General features: G+C 43.5%; 2 protein-coding genes across 3 annotated transcripts in view; both read right to left on the bottom strand.

Moving 5' to 3' along the window:
* The window catches only part of LOC121569997 (mitochondrial dicarboxylate carrier), a 12,718-nt gene extending 9,649 nt beyond the window's left edge, over positions 1 to 3,069 (bottom strand). Inside the window, exon 1 of one of the 2 annotated variants that reach the window (XM_041881424.2) lies at positions 2,459 to 3,069. In XM_041881424.2, coding sequence (XP_041737358.1) covers positions 2,459 to 2,548 — 90 coding nt within the window. In that variant the 5' untranslated portion in view covers positions 2,549 to 3,069. The remainder of the gene's footprint in view (positions 1 to 2,458) is intronic. The other variant, XM_041881425.1, reaches the window with a different exon arrangement.
* A 5,277-nt stretch (positions 3,070 to 8,346) lies between these two features.
* LOC121569999 (39S ribosomal protein L12, mitochondrial-like) lies at positions 8,347 to 17,411 on the bottom strand. The gene is made up of 5 exons (XM_041881428.2): positions 17,238 to 17,411; positions 15,952 to 16,147; positions 11,231 to 11,305; positions 10,396 to 10,533; positions 8,347 to 10,047 (listed from the first exon to the last, which is right to left on the bottom strand). Exons 1-5 carry the CDS (start codon positions 17,294 to 17,296, stop codon positions 9,931 to 9,933), a joined length of 585 nt encoding a protein of 194 aa, XP_041737362.1. The 5' UTR covers positions 17,297 to 17,411; the 3' UTR covers positions 8,347 to 9,930.
* Between the last annotated feature and the right edge of the window lie 15 nt (positions 17,412 to 17,426).

Raw genomic sequence — 17,426 nt, 5'->3', positions numbered from 1 at the left:
TCATGGCTTGGTTTTTGCTCTGACATGCACTGTCAAATCAAATCAAATTTTATTGGCCACATGCGCCGAATACAACAGGTGCAGACATTACAGTGAAATGGGACCTTATATAGACAGGTGTGTGCCTTTCCAAATCATGTCCAATCAATTGAATTTACTACAGGTGGACTCCAATCAAGTTGTAGAAACATCTCAAGGATGATCAATGGAAACAAGATGCACCTGAGCTCAATTTCTAGTCTCATAGCAAGGGTCTGAATACTTATGTAAATAAGGTATTTGTTTTTTCTTTGTAATACATTTATAAAAATTTATAAAAACCTGTTTTCCCTTTGTCATTATGGGATATTGTGTGTAGATTGAGGAGGGAAAAAAATAATGTAATCCATTTTAGAATAAGGCTGTAAGGTAACAAAATGTGGAAAAAGTCAAGGGGTCTGAATACTTTCTGAATGTACTGAATCTTACCTTGATCAGATCCACTCTACTTACACTACCGGTCAAAAGTTTTAGAACACCTACTCATTCAAGGGTTTTTCTTTATTTTAACTATTTTCGACATTGTAGAATAATAGTGAAGACATCAAAACTATGCAATAACATATGGAATCATATAGTAACCAAAAAAGTGTTAAACAAATCAAAATATATGTTATATTTGAGATTCTTCAAATACCCACCCTTTGCCTTGATGACAGCTTTGCACACTCTTGGCATTCTCTCAACCAGGTCCATATTATGGCAAGAACAGCTCAAATAAGCAAAGAGAAACGACAGTCCATCATTACTTTAAGACATGAAGGTCAGTCAATACAGAACATTTCAAGAACTTTGAACGTTTCTTCAAGTGCAGTCGCAAAAACCATCAAGCGCTATGATAAAACTGGCTCTCATGAGGACCGCCACAGGAATGGAAGACCCAGAGTTACCTCTGCTGCAGAGGATAAGTTCATTAGAGTTACCAGCTTCAGAAATTACAGTCCACTTACAGACACTTCTCAACATCAACTGTTAAAAGGAGACCGTGTGAATCAGGTCTTCATGGTCGAATTGCTGCAAAGAAACCACTACTCAAGGACACCAATAAGAAGAAGAGACTTGCTTGGGCCAAGAAACACAAGCAATGTACATTAGACCAGTGGACATTTTTCCTTTGGTCTGGAGTCCAAATTTGAGATTTTTGGTTCCAACCGCCCTGTCTTTGTGAGACGCGGTGTGGGTGAACAGATTATCTCTGCATGTGTAGTTCCCACTGTAAAGCATGGAGGAGGAGGTGTTATGGTGTCGGGGTGCTTTGCTGGTGACACTGTCTGTGATTTATTTAGAATTCAAGGCACGCTTAACCAGCATGGCTACCACAGCATTCTGCAGCTATACACCATCCCATCTGGTTAGTGGGACTACCATTTGTTTTTCAACAGGACAATGACCCAACACACCTCCAGGCTGTGTAAGGGCTATTTTACCAAGAAGGAGAGTGATGGAGTGCTGCATCAGATGACCTGGCCTCCACAATCCCCCGACCTCAACCAAATTGATATGGTTTGGGATGAGTCGGACCGCAGAGTGAAGGAAAGGCAGCCAACAAGTGCTCAGCATATGTGGGAACTCCTTCAAGACTGTTGGAAAAGCATTCCAGGTGAAGATGGTTGAGAGAATGCCAAGAGTGTGCAAAGCTGTCATCAAGGCAAAGGGTGGCTACTTTGAAGAATCTCAAATATAACATATATTTTGATTTGTTTAACACTTGTTGGGTTATTACATGATTCCATTTGTGTTATTTCAGAGGAAGGCCCTCAAAATTGTCAAAGACTCCAGCCACCCTAGTCATAGACTGTTCTCTCTGCTACCGCACGGCAAGCGGTACCGGAGTGCCAAGTCTAGGTCCAAAAGACTTCTCAACAGCTTCTACCCCCAAGCCATAAGACTCCTGAACAGCTAATCATGGCTACCCAGACTATTTGCACTGCCCCCCCCACCCCATCCGTTTTAAGCTGCTGCTACTCTGTTAATTATTTATGCATAGTCACTTTAACTCTACCCACATGTACATATTACTTCAACTACCTCAACTAGCCGGTGCCCCCGCACATTGACTCTGCACCGGTACCCCCCTGTATATATAGCCTCCCTACTGTTATTTTATTTTACTTCTGCTCTTTTTTTCTCAACACTTTTTTTGTTGTTGTTTTATTTTTTACTTACTTTGTTAAAAATAAATGCACTGTTGGTTAAGGGCTGTAAGTAAGCATTTCACTGTAATGTCTGCACCTGTTGTATTCGGCGCATGTGACCAATACGATTTGATTAGGTTATTTCATAGTTTTGATGTCTTCACTATTATTCTACAATGTAGAAAATAGTAAAAATAAAGAAATACCCTTGAATGAGTAGGTATTCTAAAACGTTTGACCAGTAGTGTATCTTACCTTGATCAGATCCCCTCAACATATCTTACCTTGATCAGATCCAAGGGGTGTGTAATGCAGGCAGCAGCACTTGAGGATAGTCCACCGAAATACCATCGCGACCTGCGTTTCTCCGACATGTTTCCAAGTGTCCTGTTGGTCAGTCAAACCCTAGAAACCGTGTCTGGGGCGTCTTGTGTTAGCCTACTCAGGACAACTGCGTGGCTTCACACTACCTTCTTTCAACTCCCTAGCTAGAGAATTATTGGCATGTGTCAGATAATCTCCAAAACTGGTGATTGACGATTAGTAGTAAATGTTTCCCGGTTCTTGCACCGTTCTTTCCGCGGCATTTCATACAAAGCGCATGGCTTAACGTTGCCTGTATTAACTATGAAGGCTGCTAGCCTGGCTGACGCAACTCACGAGTTTAGTGTTAGCAGGCTGCACCAAAGTCTTTCAAACTAGTATGGACCTACTATGGAACGAACGTGCCTCGAGACCAATGAGGGGATTCGATTAATCTGGCGTGTAGGCGTGTTTCCACCGGGTGAAAGTTGATTGCATTCTGTGCCCTGTTCAAAGCCCACGACGAAGTCGGATCAAAACTAAAGTGACGTAATTAGCACGTGAAGTAATGAGTAGGATTCTGTATTTTCACATGCAAGCGTGATTGCTTTTGATAAAAACGCTTTATCTGCCTTGCGAAAACTAATTAGAAAATTCAAACATGTATTTAATGGTAAAGAGATGTTGTATGTTTCTGGATGATGCAACATGCTGCATTGTTGACAACATGATCGAGCTGTGCAGATTACTGTTTGATTTGAGAAATGCGCTCCTCCCACGTCACAGCCCAAAGACCGGTGCCCCGCGGCTCAGCATAATCGAAACCGCCCAGTATCTCGTTTCGCAACAGCTGAGCTGAAGTAGACGTTCAAAGGCCTCCCTAGTTACACAACCGCTCTAAGAACCAAAAATCGGATTTTCTTTCTATATTCTTTTTTCTGACTGTCCACACTCAGTTTTACATCTGACCCATATCAGATTTGCGCATTTTCACTGATGTAACCTCTGAAGTAGCAAACAGATGCCATGCTCATTTAAAGTCACTGTTCCTAAAAATGTTGGGGTGGTTGTCATGGTAATGGCAGGTAGTGAAAAAAAAACATGAGCATCCAGACAGTGATCACAAATGGAGGAGGGGGTTTGTATCAGGGTTGAGATCCACTTAGGCTGCGTTCAAACAGGGAGCACAATTCTGATCTTTTTTTCCACTAACTGGTCTCTTTGGGTTTTTTTTACCCCCCTTTTTCTCCCTAATTTCGTGATTACGATCTTGTCTCATCGCTGTAACTCCCCAACGGGCTCGGGATAGGCGAAGGTCGATTCATGCGTCCTCCGAAACATGACCCGCCAAACCGGGCTTCTGAACACCCGCTCGCTTAACCCGGAAGCCAGTTGCACCAATGTGTCAGAGGAAACACGTTCAACTGACAACCAAAGTCAGCCTGGCCCGGCCCGCCACAAGTAGTCGCTAGAGCACGATGAGCAAAGTAAAGCCCCCCCGGCCAAACCCTCCCCTAACCTGGACGACGCTGGGCCAATTGTGCGCCGCCCTATGGGACTCCCGGTCACAGCCGGCCGGTAATGACACAGCCTGGGATCGAACCCCAGGCTGTAGTGATGCCACAACAATGCGATGCAGTGCCTTAGACCGCTGCGCCACTCAGGAGGCCCACTAATTGGTCTTTTGACTTATCACATCAGATTTTTTTCCGAGCATATCTGATTAGTCAAAAGACCAATTAGTGGAAAAAGATCAGAATTTGGCCTGCTTGTGTAAACGCAGGTATAAATCGGAAGTCAAAAGATCAGATTCCATGTGTTTTGTTGCTGTTTACACATTAGGGAAAAGATCAGATAGGTATCAGATACGCAAATAATTGTCAAAAGATCTGAATTGGGCTGCCTGTGTAAACGCAGCCTAATTTGCCTTGCCAGCCGGTGTTCAAGTGGGAGTGCTCTTTTTATAAACCAGTGCACACTGGAAACATGATTGACATAGGCACGTAGGTTTTCCACAACTTTGATATACAGCATGGGCCAAGCTTACACTGCCACATTTACCAGAAAAGAGGCATTTGTTTTGCGTCAATCTTCCACAGCAAGGAAAACAAGTGCACGTCACTGAACTTGTTGCCTCACGATGGCCACTGACCAGTTCTGACCCTATTCAGTAGCCTAGGTTATATGAGTAGATGGAGGTTTTCTTGGCTACTCTGTAATAAATATTCCTCTGTACAAATACTTGTTAGAATGGATATTAGATCAGAACGTTCTGCACTGCGGCTCAGTCTGCTGGTCCAACATGCCCATGTGTCTTGAGGGTGCAAGATAATTATCCGTGCTCCACCGTCTTGTGCCAAGACTGGACGCAGCTGGTTCCATCCTGAGTGGAAGTGTGGCCTACGTGACTGATGTAAAAATAGTAGCCAAGACCCTTCCTGCTGCTGTAGTGTTGTGGAATAAAGCTGACCTCAGCATAGTTGTAGCTGACCTACGGTACTGGGCTCTGACCTGTAAGAGGGCTTCAACATAACTTAAACCTATTAACCAATTTACCAATTTTTGTTTCCGGTCAGACTGTGGACCCATAGATGTCAAGGGTTCAGAAAAACCCGGCTTGACAGAGGTCAAAGGTTATCGCAAACAACAACTATCACTTCTCATATTCTTACACAGCTATGACTATATTGTGTTTAGATTTAATACAACTGCAACATGTCATTGGTCCGTGTTGAATTGGGGTTGGAGCCCATCTGGTTAAGACTAATATGGTTTTCCTAAGCTGTCAGTAGTATGGGGCGACTCGGCAGTTATGCTGAATCAGAGGGCAGCAGGAGAGCAGGGCAGGAGAGAGAGAAGATACGCAGGATCAGTAACTAGACACCCACTCCTTCTCTCCCACCACTGACTGTCACTGTATGAAGAGCAGTGACACACCACACCACTCCTCCCCACCCTACCCTGGCCTGAGAGAGAGAAAGGCTGGGGCTCTGTGTGCTGGTGACAAGAGGATCCTACAGGAGGGTAAAGTTCTACCTGAGCCTTGAACCAAACACAGTGAAACACCGCCTCCCTCCAGCTGGGGAGCTCTGTTGGGGTTGCAGGCGCGCAATGAGAGTAATAACAAAATCACAAATATTATTTACATTGTTAGTCATTTAGCAGATGCTCTTATCCAGAGAGACTTACAGTAGTGAGTACAGGCCTCCTGTAGCTCAGTTGGTAGAGAATGGTGCTTGCAACGCCAGGGTTGTGGGTTTGATTCCCACAGGGGGCCAGTCTGGATAAGAGCGTCTGCTAAATAACTAAAATGTACATACATGTTCACACTGGTCCCCTGTGGGAATCGAACCCACAACCCTGGCGACGCAAGCGCCACGCTCTACCAACTGATTATTTATATTATTTTAGGCAGGTCTAAAGATACATTATGATATGAAGAAAATGTATTTCTGAAGAACAGAATATGAGTGGCCTACTGTATGTTATCTCTCTATGCTCCGTGCCATAGGCTGTAGGCTTGTTCATTAAGCAGACAAGATAGGCCTATAAATCCCATTCCATTATTTTATATTATATGATTTCATAGAATATAACTGAACTTAGCTGAATAAAACAGAAAGGATATTTTTCACATTCCAGAGTGAGTGCACATTTGAAGTGGCTATGTTGAGCGTAAAAGTGATCATTTGAAACAGGTCCTATAATATCCTTGTTTTAGAGTTATTTGGCAACTTTAGTTGAGAATGATACAAACCTTAGAATGTCTTAGAAATCAAAACATATATGGGCTGCATGGTGCGACTATAGGCTATTGATGATTTGAGAAAGTAGCAAAAAAAGCTTGTGCTCAGTTCCTTGCCTCAGGCTACACACCCTGTTCTCTCATCAAGTGATAATATTTTCACCCATCAGGCTATTCTCAATTTAATCTTATCTTTACTAATATGTAAAACGCGTTTAGATTTAGAATGGCCCATAATCAAATGGGCAGGAACAGGGAAAAATACATGCAATCTGTATGCACTGGAATAGCTAACTGAGGCCGCTTTTCAATCATGTCTGGTAGGCTCCTCCGGTTACGTCTCTCCATGCATCAACCACCTAGAAGCATGCAGCCCCTAGTTGCTCGACAAGTGATTTTCCGCCCATTGACAGTAAAATGTTTTCACGAAACATAATTAAACTGTTGACAGCCCCTCTCTCTGCGCGCTCAATAAAGGATTGAAGGAGAGGATGAGATGGAAACACACGATGGTGAGATATTCTGTAGCTAAAGGTAATATGTTAGCCTATTAATCATGAAAATATATTTTTTAAATGCCCTATCACTAGGCTATTCAAAATCAAGCCACCCTGCACAATCAATGAATCAACAGGATAGCCTATACGTTCCCTCCCAGACTCATGGATAGAACGTTTGGAACATAGCATAAGGAAAGCAGTCCATCCATTATGCATAATAATAATACCGTCCACACTCAAAAGGCTATTACTAGAATTTGTATAGGCTAGACCAATTATGTAGCAAAGACATCTTACATATATAGACCTATCCGTATACATAAGCTCTATGGGTGTTTTGAATTAATAATCACCTTAGAAAGCGCTGTCCATTTTGTTGTGTTAGGCTTTGAAACAACATCCACAACTACCATGTTTTGGGTACAACAAAGGCATGTCCAGAGCGCATAAGAGGAGATTTACCGTGACTCACATGGAATTTGACTGTGGTCTTCTTGACTCATGACTGCTGGTGTGGCAGTAATATGCTCAACACAACAGCTCTAGTTGGAGAGAAAAACATGTTGTTTTTAAAAACTGATTTCCTACAATTCTACAGATTTTGCCATAGGGTAGAGAGAAATGTTTGCAGTTTTTAATATATTTGAGTGAGAGTAAATCAAGGAGGCCCCCAGTCGGTAATTCGACCATGATTACTAGCTGGCCTCTAGACTAATTTACCAATCTAAAAAATGTTAGTTGACATGTCTAATTGAGTGAATGTCAGTGACCGACATAAGAGAAAAACTGCTGATGCAAAACCACATTTCTAAATTGCACCTTGTGTATTCTACTAATATAACTATCAACAGTAAATTGAGACCCCAAAGGAGAATCAGCACAGCTCTCTTCTGCCTCCTAGTGGCTCTTTTACATATTAAAACTCCACTTGATTCAAATTCGAATGAATTCAAAATATGGATTTCTAACACCAAACAAAGCTTTACATCACAAATATATGTAATCTCAACATTTTGAATACTTTTTTCATAGGTACTATTTAATAATCCTTCAGTCTTTACAGCACCATCTAATCTGACAAATGTGATCCAATGTAAGAACATATTCAAACAACCAAAGAAATGCAACTTGTATATATATATTTTTTTATCACTTCATCATTGATCCTATATCAGTCATACGGTTTAAAGAATAAAGACCAGGGGTTGGAACCGAAATTATTTTCCAATCGTTTCATTCTGAACAGAACAAATATTTCCGTTCCACTGTTCCCGACCAGCAACATTTCTGAACCGGTTCGAACCAAACTAAAGTACCGGTTTATATCATTCCTTTCGGTTCCTTTTTTTAACCTGAAATCAGTTTTTTTTTTTTTTTACATTTAGCTCAATAAATTACTTCACCAATCAGCGCAAATAGAGCAGGCAAGCTAGTTGTTTACATGCGTGTTGGACAGACAAGTGTAGCCTATGGCACAAGATGTGACTGACATTTTGAGGGTGGGGAGAGAGCAAGAGCGGGTTGAGGAGGAGGCTTGAAGCGCTGGGCATCTTGTTATGACATGCCTTGTCTGAATTAGGTCCACAGAATTATACCTAGGAAGAGCAGCTTCTATGGAGGAACTTTGAATGTCCTTTGAGCTAGCTGGCTAACAAGCTTGTGTGTGCAGAGCTGCACCAGAACTAAAAACACGTCTTACCATTTTGTAGTTAATAAACCCAATGTTAAATGTGATAACTAGGTCAATAGTATCCTTAACTAGCATCAAAAAAGTTAATCTATTCTTCTCTAGCTAATTAAAAATCTCTCTCCCCAGCTTCTGAATCACGATTGTAATGTCAGTACAGTAGCCTAGCTTCAGAGATGGGAGGGGCAGGTAGCCTAAACACACACACTGGTAAAGACTTTCAGCTTGCAGGCAGTCACTGTAGTGACAGTAAGGGCTTTGCCTAGGCACTTTGTTGCGTAGAAAAAACACCTGGAATGTAAAAGTACGTTATTAACCGGTTCCCATGCTTTTAAAATAATGGTTCTGTTCCGGAACAGTATGGATCACTTTCGTTCCATTTCCGTTCCTTGAAAAATGGTTCTGTTCTCTGAATCGGTTCCAACCCCTAATGAGGACACAGCTCCCTTATCCTGGTTCGAGATAACATGGTAACCATGTCTCCATACACAGGAGGGTTTCTCAAAAAGCATTGTTGCGAACGTAGTACCTCACTCCTCTCGATGACCCAGACTCACACCACTCAGAACAACCAGCAAAGTGCTTCATTTGACGAATTTGGTTCATTAATGCACATAAAATACCAGTGGAGGCTGGTGTTAGGAGCTATAGGAGGACAGGCTCATTGTAATGGCTCGAATGGAATTAATGGAACGGTATCAAACACAAACATGTGGAAACCACCTGTTCGACTCCGTTCCATTATTCCATTCCAGCCATTACAATGAGCCTGTCCTCCTATAGCTCCTCCGACCAGCCTCCACTGGAGAATACAGACAGTCAAACATAGATATTGCAATGGTCACTGTGGAGGCTGGGTTGTCAGGAGAAATAACATCCCACGTTAGCAACGAGGCTTTCAGGGCAACTCACCCCCAGACGAACAGACTGACAGACAGAGACAGACTGGCCCAGGGCCAGCTTGACTGCAGCCCAATGGGCAAAAGTACCAGGCTGCGTTTCCATTCTCCACCCTTCTCCTGTACTGTGCCCTCATACTCCACGTCATGGACTTAAAAGCATAGGGTTGACGTAAACATTGGCTTTAGGGAGTTTGAGTTTCCACCATTGTTAAATCAATGCGAGAAAGAACGCAAGACAAGTGCATACTTCGGGAGAAGGATTGGAGAATCGGGACGCAGCCAGACAGACAGACAGAGACAGACAAACACGACAAATGGGCGAGCAGATTGATGAGCTGCCGGCGGGTGTGTTCAGGCTCTGAGCCTGAGGAGTTCAGTCTGAGTTAGTTTCTCCCGCCCCGCCTCACACCGTCCAGTTGGTAGCTAGTACAGCAACGTTGTCAAAAGGCAATATTTTAGTTTCCTTTTCCAAGGTATTGGTTCCTTTCTTCCATTTATACTGCTGTATAAAACGGAAGAATAGACAGAAGGGGGGAGAGGAGGAGTAACCGCAGCCAGACGGTGGATGGATGGAGATGGGGTCAGTCGGGTGGAGGCAGGGATGGTCTACTCCAGGTCTCTACTCCAACACCACAGTGCCTCCTGCTGTCTCCAGGGCTGCCTTCAGCTTCTCCGCCTCCTCTTTAGACACATTGGCTCTGATCTCCTGGGGGAGGGACTCCACCAACTTCTTAGCCTGGTGGAGGACAGAGGAGAGGGGATCAGTGACCTATAGTAACATTAACACAAAGCGACCTCCTAGACGGACATGACTTGATGTCTTCTAGAGTAAGAAACAGAAGGATGATTATAGAGAGAACAGAGAAGTCAACCAACTTCTTAAGACGATCACATACATAAAGAGCGCAGTATCACAGAGTGAAAGGCCTCCAACCCAATGCAAAGCTAGCCTACGTCGCAGACTGATTTGACTGTGTGTCCTTTAAGCGTGGACACTGGAGCATGTGTAGTAATAGATGTAAAGAACAAAATAATACATTGCCTGGCTGTGACATCATACAGAGAAAAAAAAACAGCATCTTACCTGCACCAGGTTCAAGCCTTGGATGCAGTTCTTCACTTCTTTGATGAGTTTGACTTTCTCTGCTGCCTTCAGTTCTGTCAGTTTTACTGTGAAGTGAGTCTTCTCTTTCTTGACTGGCGCCATCTCCTCCTCCACTGCCTATAGGAGCAGAATGAATACAATGGAAGGTTACAACATGCCATATCTATGCCCTGAGGCCACTATATTACATGCTTATGTGTGCAGTCAAGCAGAAAGATTGCATTGCAGTAAAGAAGCTTACATTTTCCATTGAAACTAAAGCAGGTTAAAGCATTTTTAGATAGAAGGCCAATGAGGGTGGGGTAAGGGGTAACCATGGGGCATCACGTAAGGGCGGGGTAAGGGGTAACCATGGGGCATCATGTAAGGGCGGGGTAAGGGGTAACTATTGGGCATCACGTAAGGGCGGGGTAAGGGGTAACCATGGGGCATCATGTAAGGACGGGGGTAAGGGGTAACTATTGGGCATCACGTAAGGGCGGGGTAAGGGGTAACCATGGGGCATCATGTAAGGGCGGGGTAAGGGGTAACTATTGGGCATCACGTAAGGGCGGGGTAAGGGGTAACCATGGGGCATCGCGTCAGGGCGGGGTAAGGGGTAACTATCGGGCATCACGTAAGGGTGGGGTAAGGGGTAACCATGGGGCATCACGTAAGGGCAGGGTAAGGGGTAACCATAGGGCATCATGTAGGGCGGAGTAAGGGGTAACCATGAAGCATCATGTAAGGGCGGGCTTACCAATACAGGTAAAGAAATAAGCTTTATTAACGTATTGAATAAAACACCTAAACACACTGAAACAATCCGTCTTACCAGAGCTGCAGGTGCTGCTCCTGCAGCCATGGCTCCCATTGGCATCATCCCAACATCCTGGATATTCAGGGTTTTCTGGGACAAAAATTCAACATACTTTATTGAGAAGTCATTCAGCAAGATGAGTGTTCAAATCAAATCACATTTTATTCGTCAAATGCTTCGTAAACAACAGGTGTAGACCAACAGTGAAGCGCTTACTTACGGGCCCTTCCCAACAATACAGAGAAAGAAAATAGAGAAATAATAGAAAAGTAAAACAAGTAATAATAAAAGTAATAATAAATACACAATGAGTTTTATATTTATTTATTTATTTCACCTTTATTTAACCAGGTAAGCCAGTTGAGAACAAGTTCTCATTTACAACTGCGACCTGGCCAAGATAAAGCAAAGCAGTGCGATAAAAACAACAACACAGAGTTACATATGGGGTAAACAAAACATAAAGTCAAAAATACAACAGAAAATATATATACAGTGTGTGCAAATGTAGTAAGTTATGGAGGTAAGGCAATAAATATAGGCCATAGTGCAAAATAGTTTCAATTTCGCATTAACACTGGAATGATAGATGTGCAAAAGATGACGTGCAAATAGAGATACTGGGGTGCAAATTAGCAAAATAAATAACAATATGGGGATGAGGTAGTTGGGTGGGCTAATTTCAGAATGGCTGTGTACAGGTGCAGTGATCGGTAAGCTGCTCTGACAACTGACGCTTAAAGTTAGTGAGGGAGATAAGAGTCTCCAGCTTCAGAGATTTTTGCAGTTCGTTCCAGTCATTGGCAGCAGAGAACTGGAAGGAATAGCGGCCAAAGGAGGTGTTGGCTTTGGGGATGGCCAGTGAGATATACCTGCTGGAGCGCAGACTACGGGTGGGTGTTGCTATGGTGACCAGTGAGCTAAGATAAGACGGGGATTTGCCTAGCAGTGATTTATAGATGACCTGGAGCCAGTGGGTTTGCCGACGAATATGTAGTGAGGGCCAGCCAACAAGAGCGTACAGGTCACAATGGTGGGTAGTATATGGGGCTTTGGTGACAAAACGGATGGCACTGTGATAGACGACATCCAATTTGCTGAGTAGAGTGTTGGATGCTATTTTGTAAATGACATCGCCAAAGTCAAGGATCGGTAGGATAGTCAGTTTTACGAGGGCATGTTTGGCAGCATGAGTGAAAGAGGCTTTGTTGCGAAATAGGAAGCTGATTTGTAGGGGTCCAGATTTTTCAGCTCTTTCAGAACATCAGCTGTCTGAATTTGTGTGAAGGAGAAGCGGGGGGGCATGGGTAAGTTGCAGCGGAGGGTGCAGAGCTGGTGGCCGGGGTAGTGGTAGCCAGGTGGAAAGCATGGCCAGCCGTAGCAAAATGCTTGTTGAAATTCTCGATTTATCAGTGGTGACAGTGTTTCCTAGCCTCAGTGCAGTGGGCAGTTGGGAGGAGGTGCTCTTATTTTCCATGGACTTACAGTAACGATAACTTGGCTTTATACATGGGGTACCTGTACTGAGTCAATGTGCATGGGTATGAGGTAATTGAGGTAGATATGTACATATAACTAGGAACAAAGTGACTAGGCAACTGGATACATAATAAACTGTAGCAGCAGCATATGTGATGAGTCAAAAGAGTTAGTGTAAAAAGGGTCAATGCAGATAGTAAAATTTAGGGGCCTTCCTCTGACACTGCCTGGTATAGAGGTCCTGGATGGCAGGAAGCTTGGCCCCAGTGATGTACTGGGCCGTACGCACAACCCTCTGTAGCGCCTTGCGGTCGGATGCCGAGCAGTTGCCATACCAGGCGGTGATGCAACCAGTCAGGATGCTCTCAATGGTGCAGCTGTAGAGGGTCCATGCCAAATCTTTTCAGCCTCCTGAAGGGTAAGAGGCGTTGTCGTGCTCTCTTCACGACTGTGTTGGTGTCTGTGGACCATGATCTTTAGTGATGCAGACGCCGAGGAACTTGAAGCTCTCGACCCGCTCCACTACAGCGGGTCTGGGATGATGGTGTTGTGAACCATGACCAGCCTTTCAAAGCATATCATGGCTACATATGTGAGTGCTACAGGGCGATATTCATTTACACAGGTTACCTTGGCGTTCTTGGGCACATGGACTATGGTGGTCTGCTTAAAACATGTAGGTATTACATACTGGGTCAGAGAGGTTGAAAATGTCAGTGAAGACACTTGCCAGCTGGTCAGCGCATGCTCGGAGTACGCGTACTGGTAATCCGTCTGGCCCTGCGGCCTTGTGAATGTTAACCTGTTTGAAGGTCTTACTCACTTCGGCTACGGAGAATGTGATCACACAGCCGTCCGGAACCACTGGTGCTCTCATGCATGGTTCAGTGTTGCTTACCTCGAAGCTTAGCTCGTCTGGTAGTCTTGCGTCTAGGTTTCCCTTTGTAATCTGTGACAGTTTGCAAGCCCTGCCACATCCGATGAGCGTCAGAGCCGGCGTAGTAGGATTCGATCTTAGTCCTGTATTGACGCTTTGCCTTTAGCTCGGTGTGGATGTTGCCTGTAATCCATGGCTTCTGGTTGGGATATGTACGTACGGTCACTGTGGGGACAACATCGTCAATGCACTTATTAATGAAGCCGGTGACTGATGCAGTAAACTTCTCAATGCCATTGGATGAATCCCGGAACATATTCCAGTCTGGGCTAGTGAAACAGTCCTGTAGCTTAGCATCCACTTCATCTGACCATTTCCTTATTGAGCGCGTCACTGGGTACTTCCCGTTTTGAATTCTTGCTTGTAAGCAGGAATCTGGAGGATAGAGTTATGGTCAGATTTGCCAAATGGAGGGCGAGGGAGAGCTTTGTATGCGTTTCTGTGTGTGGAGTAAAGGTGGTCTAAAGTTTAGTCTCCTCTAGTTCCCCTCAAATATGCGTGTTTGTGTTGGGGGGGGTTTGAGAGCAGAGCAGGACGAATTTTCGACGTAACAGTTGGACAAATGAAGTTGTAGCCTATTGTACAGGTAGCCTAGCAGTTAAGGGCGCTGGGCCAGTAACTGAAAGGTCACTGCTTTGAATCCCCGAGCCGACTACGTGAAAAATCTGCCGATGTGCCCTTGAGCAGGGCACTTAACCCTAATTGCTCCTGTAAGTCGCTCTGGATAAGAGCGTCTGCTAAATGAAAGAAAAAAAAATGTGATGTCAGATTGCCTAATTATACTCAAGTACAGGCCAATGTGCTATATGCATGGCTATGTACTATCTGTTATATATTACATTTACATTTTAGTCATTTAGCAGACGCTCTTATCCAGAGCGACTTACAGTTAGTGAGTGCATACATTTTTTCATACATGGCTATGTACTATGTGTTATTTATAGGCCAATGTGCATGGCTATGTACTATGTGTTATATAGAGGCCAATGTGCATGGCTATGTACTATGTTATATATAGACCAATGTGCATGGCTATGTACTATGTTATATATAGACCAATGTGCATGGCTATGTACTATGTTATATATAGACCAATGTGCATGGCTATGTACTATGTGTTATATAGAGGCCAATGTGCATGGCTATGTACTATGTTATATATAGACCAATGTGCATGGCTATGTACTATGTTATATATAGACCAATGTGCATGGCTATGTACTATGTTATATATAGACCAATGTGCATGGCTATGTACTATGTTATATATAGACCAATGTGCATGGCTATGTACTATGTTATATATAGACCAATGTGCATGGCTATGTACTATGTTATATATAGACCAATGTGCATGGCTATGTACTATGTTATATATAGACCAATGTGCATGGCTATGTACTATGTTATATATAGACCAATGTGCATGGCTATGTACTATGTTATATATAGACCAATGTGCATGGCTATGTACTATGTTATATAGAGGCCAATGTGCATGGCTATGTACTACGTTATATATAGACCAATGTGCATGGCTATGTACTATGTTATATATAGACCAATGTGCATGGCTATGTACTATGTTATATAGAGGCCAATGTGCATGGCTATGTACTACGTTATATATAGACCAATGTGCATGGCTATGTACTATGTTTTATAGAGGCCAATGTGCATGGCTATGTACTATGTTATATATAGACCAATGTGCATGGCTATGTACTATGTTATATAGAGGCCAATGTGCATGGCTATGTACTATGTTATATAGAGGCCAATGTGCATGGCTATGTACTATGTGTTATATACAGACCAATGTGCATGGCTATGTACTATGTTATACAGAGGCCAATGTGCATGGCTATGTACTATGTGTTATATACAGACCAATGTGCATGGCTATGTACTATGTGTTATATAGAGGCCAATGTGCATGGCTATGTACTATGTGTTATATACAGACCAATGTGCATGGCTATGTACTATGTGTTATATAGAGGCCAATGTGCATGGCTATGTACTATGTGTTATATACAGAGCAATGTGCTATGGCTATGTACTATGTTATATATAGACCAATGTGCTATGGCTATGTACTATGTGTTATATATAGGCCAATGTGCTATATGCATGGCTATGTACTATGTTATATATAGACCAATGTGCTATGGCTATGTACTATGTGTTATATACAGACCAATGTGCTATAATTTATGGCACTGACTGAGTGGCACTGGATAGGAGCGTCTGCTAAATGACTGAAATGTAAATGTGGCCTAATGTAAATCTACACAGTCTACATGTTCCAGTTCCATACCTTGAGCAGCTCGTTGAGGTCTGACACTTCTAACAAGGTGAGGCTGGTGATGTCCTTTACCAGCTGGGTGATTTTGGGGGTGTACTGTTTAGGGGCTCCATCCAGAGGGGGGGCAGCGATGACATCAGAAAGGTTGGCTGGGCTGGTCCCAAGTGTTCGGAGGAGAGCACATAGCGTTGGTGTCTGGAGCGCCTGCCTGTGGAAACGAGTCATACGGTTAAGACTTACGTATCATTCAATGCAGCGTTTCCTCTACCATTGTATAGAGGGGGGCAGGCAGTCCGCCTAAGATTGTTTGGTTTCTATTGGTTTAAATTGACAATTTTGGTGCCAGTTCATTTGCAACTATGCACCAATTTATAAGATTCAGGCTCCTTTGTGCAGCTACACATTCAGAGGGCCTGGATGTTGCTTTAGGGGCCTTTTGAGTCCCATCTGAAAAAACATCTAGGCCTAGGGAAATGACTGATTCAATGTTCTCATAGATCTCTCAAAGATTCTTCAAATCCCCCAGCAGCTAGTAATATAGCACTAGCTAGCTACTATTCCTAATTTTCCGCCTGGTTCAATTGGGAAAGGGGGTACCTAGTCAGTTGCACAATTGAACGCATTCAACCGGAATGTGTCTTCCGCATTTAACCCAACCCCTCTGAATCAGTTGTACAACTGCCACAGTAAGGTTGACAAGATCATTATACAATGGGGGAAATCTATACAAATCAGCAATCAGAACCAGGAGGAAAGCTTTAGCAAGGTGCAGGAGATGACAATCATTTGTCAAAGTTAAACACACATGCCATACCAGAAACACATGACCTTGGCTGGCACATCACATAAGGAATGAACGAACAGCGGGCATTCGGTCCATGGAACTAGCTAACGTTATTTACTGCTAGCTGAGCCTACTCGCTCTAGTTAACAAGCTAGTTAGCTGGTTTTATAACTAACTCCCCGTGACAGATGAATCCATTTGGCTGCAAGATTGTTCCTCACTAGCTAACTAACGAGGAATTGGTGGCATTGCGGTTGTTAGCTAGCATAGTTAGCCGGCTGATAAAATCCGTTCCTTCACAAAGCAAATGAACGAGCCAAGGGTTATGTTAACATTTCTATGTGACTATGTGATTCAGACTATTTGGGGAACATGAATGGTTAATGCATGGTAAATTAGCTAGCAATTATCTGCCCTTCACGCTTTTAGAACTAGCAAACCATCTAGCTCCCGTGTCCCACTGTTTCTAGAAGCACAGTTCCAGCCGCGCTCCCCGGTTATGACACCCGCTTACCGATTCGTCTGTGCGGTAATCCGCAGTGCGGTCCGAATGCAATGTCTTGTGCAGTACATGTTTATTATTTGTGCCCCCGGATCTCCTCGAGATACTTCCAATTCACAGTCACAATGCAGCCTGTCAGTCCTGGACCTTCTCCCTCAAAACCACATGGCGTCCTCCACTCTCTGTTACTGACCTACCCAC

The sequence above is a fragment of the Coregonus clupeaformis genome, chromosome 7 (assembly GCF_020615455.1).
Source record: "Coregonus clupeaformis isolate EN_2021a chromosome 7, ASM2061545v1, whole genome shotgun sequence".
Classification (NCBI taxonomy): Eukaryota; Metazoa; Chordata; class Actinopteri; order Salmoniformes; family Salmonidae; genus Coregonus; species Coregonus clupeaformis.
Note: the sequence above shows the minus strand (reverse complement) of the source record. Positions and strands in the feature narration are given on the sequence as shown.

Bases quoted from the DNA above. Each gene is read 5' to 3' on its own strand.
- LOC121569999 (XM_041881428.2), bottom strand. From the start codon at position 17,296: ATGTACTGCACAAGACATTGCATTCGGACCGCACTGCGGATTACCGCA. The intron at 16,148-17,237 runs GTAAGCGGGTGT...TCGTTTCCACAG, and splicing joins ATTACCGCACAGACGAATCG to GCAGGCGCTCCAGACACCAA. The intron at 10,534-11,230 runs GTAAGACGGATT...CTGCTCCTATAG, and splicing joins GAGCAGCACCTGCAGCTCTG to GCAGTGGAGGAGGAGATGGC.